Source organism: Lygodium microphyllum, chromosome 9, assembly GCF_053477565.2.
Source record: "Lygodium microphyllum isolate KBCC chromosome 9, Lygodium_microphyllum_v1.1.10, whole genome shotgun sequence".
NCBI classification, from domain to species: Eukaryota; Viridiplantae; Streptophyta; class Polypodiopsida; order Schizaeales; family Lygodiaceae; genus Lygodium; species Lygodium microphyllum.
In genome coordinates, this window is record NC_141143.1 from 59,419,263 (window position 1) to 59,430,161 (window position 10,899).

General features: G+C 42.7%; 1 protein-coding gene across 1 annotated transcript; it reads right to left on the reverse strand.

Annotated features, from left to right (window-relative positions):
• Window positions 1–1,988: 1,988 nt before the first annotated feature.
• Window positions 1,989–10,073, reverse strand: LOC148031078 (uncharacterized). The gene is made up of 11 exons (XM_087684603.1): window positions 9,397–10,073; window positions 9,051–9,230; window positions 8,707–8,836; window positions 8,557–8,602; window positions 7,612–7,655; window positions 7,489–7,529; window positions 7,242–7,394; window positions 4,796–7,151; window positions 3,069–4,560; window positions 2,769–2,843; window positions 1,989–2,461 (listed from the first exon to the last, which is right to left on the reverse strand). Exons 1-11 carry the CDS (start codon window positions 9,453–9,455, stop codon window positions 2,403–2,405), a joined length of 4,635 nt encoding a protein of 1,544 aa, XP_087540729.1. The 5' UTR covers window positions 9,456–10,073; the 3' UTR covers window positions 1,989–2,402.
• Between the last annotated feature and the right edge of the window lie 826 nt (window positions 10,074–10,899).

Below are 10,899 nucleotides of genomic sequence, written 5' to 3' on the forward strand. Positions count from 1 at the left end.
TTTCTTTAGATTTGTCTTTTCTAAGTCTCTCTTTTGAAATCTAAACTTCAATTAACTTTCCTTCATCAAGTCTTTCCTTAATTATTATTAGTCTTTGTCTATAATTTTTGTTCATAATCCTTGTCAAAGATTGGCCACTTAATCTCATTACAAATCTAGAATTTATCTTCATTTATAAAAATTAATTGAATCTTAAATTCACAATTTTCCCTTAGCAATTTTCAGATCAACAAGGCAAGTTTTATTTTTAAAGAATTCTTAAGAGTTTTATTCTTCTCAAGTAGAATTACATCGTTCTTTTTTGTTATCTCCTAATCCAAGATTCATTTAATTGTCATGTTAACAAAGCCAATTTATCTTGATCTCCTATGTTTAAAAATAGTTGTGTTCAATTTAATAGTTTTTGATGAGCTACACACACCATAATTTTAACTTAATTAATTATAATGTACTTTTTCCCTTTTTTAAACTCCTCATCAATGATTGTTATCATTACTTTAGTTATTCTAATTTACATCGAATAAAATTATAAAAAACAGACTTTTTTATGTTTATATGATTTATAAATACTAAGAAAATATTTCTTGATATAGAAAAAATTTATCATTATCAAAAATATCCTCAATACAATTTTCACATTTTTTTACATTTACATAATTTATAAATACTAAAAATATTCATGATGTAATTTTTGCTCATCGTAATATTAACATAATTTATAAATGCTTTAAAATATTCTAAATAAAAATTTTCATATTTTTCTATATTTACACAATTTATAAATGCCAAGAAAATTTTTCTTAATGCAACATTTTTAAGTATAAGCAACTTAGAATTAATTATTCAATGTAATGCAATAGCATACAACTTATCCTACTCTTTTGAAATTTAATACTCCTACTTAATCTACATCCTTTTATGTTGGATTTCCATTTTTAAACTATAACTTCTTCATTGAATATTAAACCTCATTTATTTATGTTCCTAATCAAACATTCATTGAACGTTAATCTATGAAGGAACTTGATCTTGTGTTGCATGTGATGGCATATCAACCACATTCCCTACCATGTTGATAGCTCCCACACTCCTTCCTCTAGAATACCATCTCTTCAAAGCCATAGTGAGAGAGGAGCCTGCCCGCGTTTTGTGTTGAATAAAAACTCTAAACAATTTGACTACTCCTTGCAAGACAAAGACACAATAGAGAGGACTCGTCCCACATGTGCAAAAGGCACAAAAGGTAGACAAATCCAAAGTTGTGCTCTCCTTCACAATTGATGGTTATCTCCTCTTACTCTTCTTCATCTCACTCTCACTCCTTCCTTCTTCACTCTCTTCCTTTTTATCTTCCTCTTCTCTTCATCTACTTCTTTCTCTCCTCTTGTTCTCTACTTCTCCACCTCTTCCCTTCTCCTCTTCCTCTCTTCTCCTCCTCTTCTCTTCTTCATTTCTTCTTCCATTTGACAAGTCAGTTGATAGTTTTATTAATCCATCAACAAATTTTTCCTTCTTATTCCTTTTTCTAAAAAAATCACTTAAGGTTTTAGAACCTTAAAAACCCTTAAAAATCTGAAGTAGATGGCATGTGAAATTTTAAGTTATACCATTGTGTCTTGGACACCTTGGAGGCCTCTTAGAGGATGTGAATATCACACAAATGCAATGAGGGTATGATGCCATTCAATGGTTGCGTCTACTAGGCTTCACTTCCGAGCTATAGCCTCGAAAAGAGCACAAGATTCATAACAAATGTGTTTCAATGAATCTTGTTAGCCTCTCGATGCTTGCTTTGTACCAATATGCTACTCAAACAATTAAAGTATTTCCTCTCTCTTCAACCCCTCCAAGCAAGAGGAATATTGACACAATCAGGAAGAAGTATCGCTTTCCATGATCGCTTTTAACCACAACCAACCAATGCTTGAAAATCAATCGCTGCTGTTGGGCAAGAAGTCATCAGCCTTGATATTTTACCAATCGCCCACTAACAAAGCATTCCCACATCAATTTGCATAAATTTGTAACCAAGCCTACCCTAAGGCCTAGTTCAGACCCCTGTAGCTGTCAACTTGGCAAGTCTGAATTGTGTTATGGTATGACATTTGTGAGCTTATCGTACAACAATTTCAGTGGAAAGCTATTACATTCTCCAGTAAAAGATGTTACAACTCTTCACAGAACAGACAATATCAAGAAGAAACCACCATGTAGGTGCTGCTCAAAAGGGTAAAACCTATTTATACACGGGAACCCACTAACTAATACACAATCGTCATTGCACCTAAGACTATACACTGGTATTTATTACACTGCAGTAATCACCTCCACTGACTGTAGAGACTACAAAGAATAAGAACCATCACTATCTCAGCACATAACTAAACAGGCACCCACCTCCCTCAAGCTTTTGTTTCACTCTTACCGCGGAAAGTCGACAGAGAAAAGAATGAGCGTGAACCTGTGAACAAGGCATTCCAGGTATTAGTACATAGTCACTAGCTTCATGACTACAGCCAAAAATAACACACAAGATCCATGTAGCGCTACAAGCATAAATCCTCTGTTGTGCATCTTACTCTTATTACATACCTAATTGTTTCTTTCTTTTTCATAGGTACCTCAAACTGCATCTTAATTGGACTTAAACTCATACCAATCATCAAGTTCAGTGTCTTACAAGTAGAGCAATAACTCTTTGCTAATAAATGTCTGTGGAGGTTCCAAAAAGAAAGTATGCTCCTAGAAAGAGCTGGTTAGCTTCTTACCTTTGCTCGATGAGCTTCCAATGCCATTATCATTCTGAAGCTTGGGAAGAGGTTGCATTGAAACAGCAGAAGCAGCTGCAAAGCCCACTCAGAGTGTTATAAACTACCCCCTGCAAAATTTATGCTTTCTACCATAATCCCATATTTTGAAACAACAAGCTTTTATTGTAAGATAAAGGACCAAAAGCAGGCTGCAAGACAGATCTTCCTTCTTATAGTGTAAAATAAATCGCATAAAGAAATCACACCATAGCCAACCCTTTAAACTCTGTATATACAATCTACTAGGCACCTAACTACCTTGGTCATATGTGCCGCTAGAGCTCAAAGTAGAGCCATTGTTTGCTGGTAGATCCTTGATCTCATCCCCATCCTCATCGACGTCGGAAGCTCCCCAGTCTGAGGCATTTTGAGTGGAGCCTTTGCTGCTTTTCCTACCCAAAAGCAGCAGTCTCTTAAGCCCTTTAGCATGATCCTTGGGTGTTTTCTGCGACTTTGAGTCTCCCCACTTCTTTCTTGATCTAGTGCTTCCTGAGGTCACAGGAGTGGCTTCTGGTGAATGTGCTTGCTGAATGGCTTCATGAAGGCTGGGCAAGCTTTTGGATGGAGTGTTCAGAAGGGACTCTGTATTAAGAACAGGAGAAGGATCACACTGCCCTGCACCTGCTGGGAGAGAGGTATCAGGAGATCCATGATCATTTCCATTGGCAGCTAGCTCTAAGTATGTTGAGGAGCTATCATCCACTGATGGATCACCTGGAGCATGTACCATCTCATCTATCACGAAGTCCATCTCCAATTCCATTTGCCCATCCTCAGTGCCAGATTGAGAGTTTGTTTGACGAGATATAACTTCATTAAAGCTATCCTTTTTCTGTTCCTCAAGGACCTTAGATGATTCACCGAGGCCTGCACTGCCTGCACTGTCAGTTAATGCTGTCTCAACCACATTGCTGTCCTGACAATCTCCATGGGCAGGTCCGGTCTCTTTTTCACTTGCAAGCAGCAGTCCAGTTTGACTGCAGTCATCTTCATTCACAGCCAACTGACCTGCTACTGTGGATTCAACAGCTTCTTGTATTTCTAAAACAGAATCCGTGCTGCCTTTGCTTTGCGGCTCCCTCACGGGCGCTTCGGTCACACTGGCACTCTCCATGCCCACTTGCACCTGCACAGGGGCAGTTACTTTCTTGGCAGTTGGCTTGACTTTCTTTTGGGGCTTACTGACGGCCATCTGCGCTTTGGTGGGTTTACCTAAGAGCAAATTTTCTCCTTTCAGGTCCTTAGCAGGAGGGATGCCTTTTCTGGCAATGGGAGCGGCAGCAGGCCGTTTCTTCTCCTCTGTGAGTCCATTTGCCTTGATTGAAGGGGAAAGCTCGGCATGTTTCTCACTCCTCTTTAGCAAGGAGACCCGTGGTGAGCCAGTGCTGGCTCGAACAGTAGAGAGTGCCGATTTGTGAGACTCCTTGCGAAGCTCGCTGAGGGAAGGTACAGAACGAGTAACAACACTTTCACCTCTTTTGGGAGAGGACAAAGATGGACGAGATAATCCGTTCCCATTACTGCTAGGAGTTTTGGGCTTGGGTGAGAGAGAAGAAGGCCCATTAGTGAATGAGCCATTGGGCCTGTTAAAAGAGAGTGCAGTGGGGGAAGATTTGGGGCTTGCCCGACTAGTGGTTCGGGCTGTTGAGGAAGGAGATAATGGACCAGAGCCAAGTGGGTTGCTGCGAGCCGCAATCCTCTCCCTCCGCTGGTTTTTCAAGTCTTCTATCCTCTTCCTTTCCTCTTCTTCCTACAAAAAGGGTAACAGTCATTTAATGAGCAATAAGTAAAGCTAATTCATAACACAAACACATCTGCCAAAGTAGCAATAGTTAATTTCACCAGCAACTGTAGTGTGGCACCTATAGCTTCATCACCAACAGTGTTGTATCCACAGCGTTCATCACCTCAAAACTGGGTGGGAAAATGAAGCATGCACAGCATTATACTAATTCCTGATAGTATAGACACAGTACATCCCTCACCTTCTCTTTCTTGCTCTTCTGCAAGCCTGCCTTGTAAGCCCGCAGCTTCTCTGCCCGTAACTGTGCTTCTGCAAGAGGATTGGGCCTCCTACCTAGGGCCACCTTTCTTCTTTCAAGCATATCTTGCATGGCCTTGGCTTTGGCCTCCCGCTCTGCAGCCTTTTTTGTGTTCATCTCTTTTGGCTTTTCTCCCCTGTCCTCAACCTCCTGCAATGAAGTGTTTTCAGTAACATCCTCCTGCTCCTGGCCAAGCTGTGCATCATCCATCATGTCAGCTGCAAAAAGCTGCATATCATCATCTGGAGTATTCCTTGATCTGCCACCTATAGTTTTGTTCCTCTCTGGAACCATAAATAGATCATCTGGCTCAAAACTATCTGCCAAATTATGTCTGTTTTCCTTAGTAATATCAAGGTTCTGATCAAAGGGCATTTCAGCTTCCAAATTGAAAGGCACCCTCCATCCAGTATTTGACCCCTCATGAGCTCCAGAACGATCAAGAACCATGAAGGAATCATCTGAGGTTCTCTTGATGATTGACTGCTGCTCAAAATCTTTGGAAAACTTACCTGACATTTCAAAATCTGGACCTGCTAACCTGCTCTCCCTTAGACCCTTGGTGTCCTTACCTTCTTCCTGGTTCGTAACCATAAAAGAATCATCCATTACAGGTTTTTCCCTGATATCTAGCTGCTCTTTTTGGTCAGTGAAAACTTCTGGAGAGAGCATGTTATTTTGCTGCTTGCGTTCTTCCCTCTCAGGCATTACGAGCATGTCATCAAATGACCGATCTGGCATAGCATCTCCTTTCAAGAAAAAATCTGACTGCTGTTCAGCTGTCTGTGAATGGTGTGTGACATTGGACTCCAAATCAGCCATGTCATGAGGAGAATTATCGTGAATCTTGTTATCTCTAGTAGAATCCACCTGGGAAAAGTCGTCATCTTCTTCATGTTCATTGTGATTATCTCCATTCAAAACATCATATTCAGCCTCTCTCCTTACCACTGTGCTTTTTGAGGATAATCTTTTACCTCCCTTTTTGGAATATTTCTTTTTGGCATCGCCAGTCTCCCGCTTAGGATTCTCAAACAAACCAATGACATCCTGAACGCTGACTCTTACAGTGTCAGCCTTTGCTTGTAAGGTTTCATCTTGCTCGCTGTCACTATCTTTGCTATCTTCACTCCAACTACTAGAAGACTCGTCATTCTCTTCTTTCGTAGCTTGGTTCTGAGCATTGGGAGCAATGTAGTTAATGTTGCGAATGACAACCATCCCAGAACGTCTCTGACCTGAACGCCCAATCTGAACCCTCCTCATTGGTGAAGCAGAGCGTCTGGCAGGTGATGGAGACCTTCTGGGAAGCCTCCTTGTAGTCTCCGCAGGTGCTTCTGCATCTAACTCATTGGAAGAATCCGTCTGGTTATCTCGTTCAGGAGTATAAGTATCATTGCCCATGAGTTTAGAACCTGTAGGAGATGGTTTTCTTGGTGTTGGTTCTGCTGCCTGACCCTCTTTAGGGACAGCTTGAGGAGAGTTAGTTTCTTGATTTTGACCACCTACATTCCCATCTGTGTTCTCAGGTCTATTATTTTCATTGTAGCCTTGAGTACTGGGCCAATGGTGTGAAAGAGGAGGTTGTGCATGGGCCCCAATCCATGCTGGGTTTCCTTCTGCTCCCTGCCAAGGAATGTTGTCACCATAAGGTGTCGCCATATATGCACCCGCTAAATAAGTTGGATAAGGCAATCCACCTGGAGGAGCCCTTGCTGCACCTGCATATCCATATGGTGAAGGCATTGCTGGATGCATCAACCCATGGGGTGAGAAAGGATGAGCATTGTGTATGTACTGGTTTGGATGAAGTCCTTGCCAGGCTGCCATCATCGGATGTCTGTATTCACCATTCCCCATGTGATCTTCAAAACCCATTCCTACAGCCTGCATTTCTTCAGAGTACCGTCCACCACCTGAAGCCGGCCTTGTTTTTGACAGTGTGTGCTCTCCATTACCATCTCCCATCAAACCAGATCCATTGGCTGGCCTCATATTAGCGGCCATTTGCCAGTACTCAGCTGTTACCTCATCTAATGACCCTCTCCTGGTGAGCCTCTCAGCACCCTCCTCACTTGTAGATAGCTTTCCTTCTAATGGAAAGCTTGACCGGCGAATATCATCTCTTCCCTGTGCATCAGACCAAGAGTCCACGTAATCTCTCGACTTCAAGTAAGCTCCACCCACGAAAGCCATGTCTAGATTATTATTTTCTGATGCAGCTAAGTCCAGATCTTCTAGCCAAAGGCCAGCTTCTTGCCTCTTTTTGCATAGTGCCATGAACTTGATGCAAGCTTCCCTGGGACAAAGTTGAAAGGACGTGTCTTTTAACTAGCCAAAGAAAATGTTAGCCCCAGCATAAACTCAACAAATGCGGATTTCAAGTTACCTTAGACGATTAGCTCCAAAATATTCAGCAAACGTAACCAAGTCCCCCATGTGCTCAACACTAAATCCTGCAGCTATTGCACGGGCAAAAGCCATGCCCTGTTCTTTCTGTAACATCATCCGGCGTGCTTCTAATGCTTTCAGGAGCCGCTGCCTGTAACACAAGAGGTATGAAACTTTAATTTTGCATTTACTCTCTGAGCTAGAGCTAAAGATATACAAACATCAGCCAAGACACATGGACTTACTTTGTACTTTCCTCCACCGCATTCTCAGCACCATCAGGGGACTAAAATCATTAATTATAAAACGCATGTGAGTAGTAAGACAGAGACAATACTACAGAAGTAGAAACGTAAATTTGGTTTTACCTTAAAAAGCTTCTCAGAATTGGCAGAACCCATGGTCTTCATTGCTGTGACAATGGACAAAGGTTAAGATCAGCAGTCCAGAAGAACTCTCCTTTCATTCAAAGCAAATGCAAGAGCTTATACAACAGAGTGAAATGAATGATATGATGGACCAAACTCATGGGGAAACTCCAGGGTCAAAGTGACATCATCTGATGTCAGTTGAAAGTAACAACCTCCCACCACAACGAGTTCAGCTCATGCTTACATGACAACTTCCTAGTCCTGGATCTCAGTCGCTCATTGTTCACAACTCAAACAAGACTTAAAGACAAGTGGAGCTCAAGGCATCGGTACAATAAATAATGGGGACCAGAGAGTCTTGACAGACAGCAGATCAATAATTGTCCCAGCAACCTCGTCCTTGATTGTCTTCTTTTGAAAGAAGTTCTACAATTATGCAATTAAATTCTCACAAATTGAGTGTGCAGTTAAGAAGCATGTAGACACTGGAGTGAAAGCAAAATAATCATTGCAATGGTGATGGCCTAGCAGCTAAAACATGGGCTCATAATCGTGAGATCGTGATTCAAGTTATGCTAGGCACATCACTTGTTGGACACCAAAAGTTCCAGAGGCTATTGCCCACCCAAACTCTCGGTCCTCCTTCATGTGGTCACCAAGGAGGAGGTCCCAGTCAACCAAGCTCTGCTGTTCATTCAGCTAGCAAACTAAATCCTATCTGCACATATGCCACCATGGCTCTTGCCCGCTCTATCAGCTGAATACTGGGAGGGGAAGCGCACTCCTTGTGGGCATCCAGGTGTGTGTGTGTCTTGTCTCCGGGAAAAAAGAAGCAAATAATCAACCTTAGAAAACAGACAATTCAGTAAGCATCAAAACAGTTTGCATGCATTTAACACAGAACAGCTTGATTGGTAAACTATTCAGGTGTCAAGGATATACCTGTGGCAAAAGGCGAAGAAACATTCTTAAGGGATTGATCATCAGCCTGTTCAGATTACAAAAAACAACTGAGATCCGCACACGACTATAACACATGATGCTGGAGCTTAAGACACGAGCTGTTAGTACAATATTCAAAAGCCCACTGACTTGTACAGCATCATTTGTTTCATTCAGTTCGCCAGTCTGGACTCGTATGTTCTCCTCCAGCTCAGTAAGCTCAACTTCAACGGTGCTGACTCTTTCAAGCACCTCTGGGGTGCTGACAAACCTCACAAACCTAGCAGAGACATTCACGAGAGGAGCTTGATTAATCAATGCTGATAAAATTGTAAGTGAACATCTATTTAAAGCTACGATGATCTAGTGTCAAAACAGCTATCCCTACTTACAGCAGACAGTTATGATAAAACCTAATGTGATTGAAGAAGGGGATTCTCTGGCACAGGTTTCGTATACTACTAAAAAGCAGGATCATAAATCCAGTCTCTGACCTTTCCATTGTACCCTTTGTAAACCAAGGAGCTGCACCAGGATCTGGTGGTTCCAAACGAATAGAGTAACCCCCTCTGGCAAGCTGCTCTTCTGCTGCACGCAGGTGCGAGACAAACGGTTTAAGCAAGCCTGAAGCTAGCTTGTAAGTCACACCTTGTGCGGCCACATGAAGCTCGCATCTGAAAAGCCACCGTCAGAGCAATTAGATACTGCTAATAGAGTCTGCAAAACCTCCAAAACTAAGTCTGTAGATAAGAGCTAGAAGCAGGAAAACCATCGATGGATGCCAATGTTCATGAATCAACACAGGACATGAGTCACTTTAGAAACAGAAGATGCATTCACCTTGTTCTAGTTGGTGTGAGCTGAAAAATGGCATAATCCAGTTGTGTATCCGGCCTCATCTTTGTCTGCCTGAGGGTGAGACCTTACAGGAAGGCTTTTGATTCACTTACAGAAGGAAGAAGGGGAGCAGGGGTGGAGAGGTGGAGGCTTCCGGCGAGTGATCATGCCTTCAGAAGTCCGCAATGAAGACCAGGAACTCTCCTTTCTCTTCTTTTCTTCTATTCTCTACGCCGTATCTGCCTTTCTCTGACTGCATTGTACCACAGGCCTATCCAGAGGGAGCTGGCTTTCCTATCTCAGAAAGCTTGCTCTGCAACTCACCCTCTGTCTTTCGGCAGGTTCTTATCTCCCTGCCGCAGTAGAGGAGCCTCAGAGGGCAGAACCACATTGACCCGGAACGGATCAGAGCATCATTAAGTGAAGGGGTATTGTTTGCAGCGACTGGGAGCGCAGCATCCAGAGAAGAGAGAGAGGGGAAGAATAGAATGCGCAGTTCGATGGCAGTAGCTTCGGAAGAGAGAGAGAGAGAGAGAGAGAGAGAGAGAGAGAGAAGGGGGGGGCGAGGGAAGTAAAATGAAAGGGGGACGCAGGCCAAGGCTAGGGAAAGTGGAAAGAGATATGGGTTCCTGTAGATAGACAGGGAAGGGGCACCAACTTTGGTTTGACAGTAATGGGCGCGCGGATGGGGGGAAGGGTTTGTGTGTGTGCGTGCGTGCGTGCGTGCGTGCGTGTGTGTGTGTGTGGGGGGGGGGGGGGATTGACAGAGAGGATTAGAGGATGAACTGTGCAATACGTATGAGGGAGGGAAAGTGTGACAGAGATGCAGTCATGAAAGCCAATGTGAAAGGCATCGGATTCACAGCAATGTGAGTGAGAGAGAGAGGGGGGGGGGCGCGGGAGATAGAGGGAGAGGGAGAGGGGTAGGGGTAGGGGTAGGGGTAGAGGTAGGGGTAGCAAGGGAGAGAGGGAGGCCTTCTGTGAGCAAAAAAACAGAAAGTTTAGAGGGTAGTGAGCTGGTTATTAATAAGAGACTGTTTTATTGCTGTAAATAGCCTTAGGTAGGCTAGTGTAGAGACAAGAGGGGGAGAGAGGGGTGTGAGATTTGGCCTTATAATTTGTGGGTCATCCATGCTTTATTTTAGGCTTACCTTTTTGCATGTGGAGTTGACCAAAGATCAACCACATGAAGAAGAGAGCCTAGCAAGCTCACATTATTTATACAACTTGAATTAGTATATTCTTAATGGTGTGCATAAGTGACCCTAATGACCCTAATCCTCCAACATGCTTGGGGTCTTTTATGCTCTAGGAACTTGCTCTTCTCGATGATGTCGGTGGCCACTCTTCACTCATGAACTTATTCAAATTATTCTTAGTGCAATCCCACCACAACAAAGTCTACAAGAAGAGTAGACTTTGAGAGAGTTAGCACACAATATAGGTAAATAGGAACCAATTTGTTGTGTAGCATTTTAATTAGCCTTCTTACATAAGCACTTAGTT

Excerpts from the sequence above, each read along its gene's own strand:
- LOC148031078 (XM_087684603.1), bottom strand. The coding sequence starts at position 9,455 with ATGAGGCCGGATACACAACTGGATTATGCCATTTTTCAGCTCACACCA. Across the intron at positions 8,603-8,706 it reads AAACAAATGATGCTGTACAA|GCTGATGATCAATCCCTTAA; the intron begins GTCAGTGGGCTT and ends TAATCTGAACAG. Across the intron at positions 4,561-4,795 it reads AGAAGAGCAAGAAAGAGAAG|GAAGAAGAGGAAAGGAAGAG; the intron begins GTGAGGGATGTA and ends CCCTTTTTGTAG.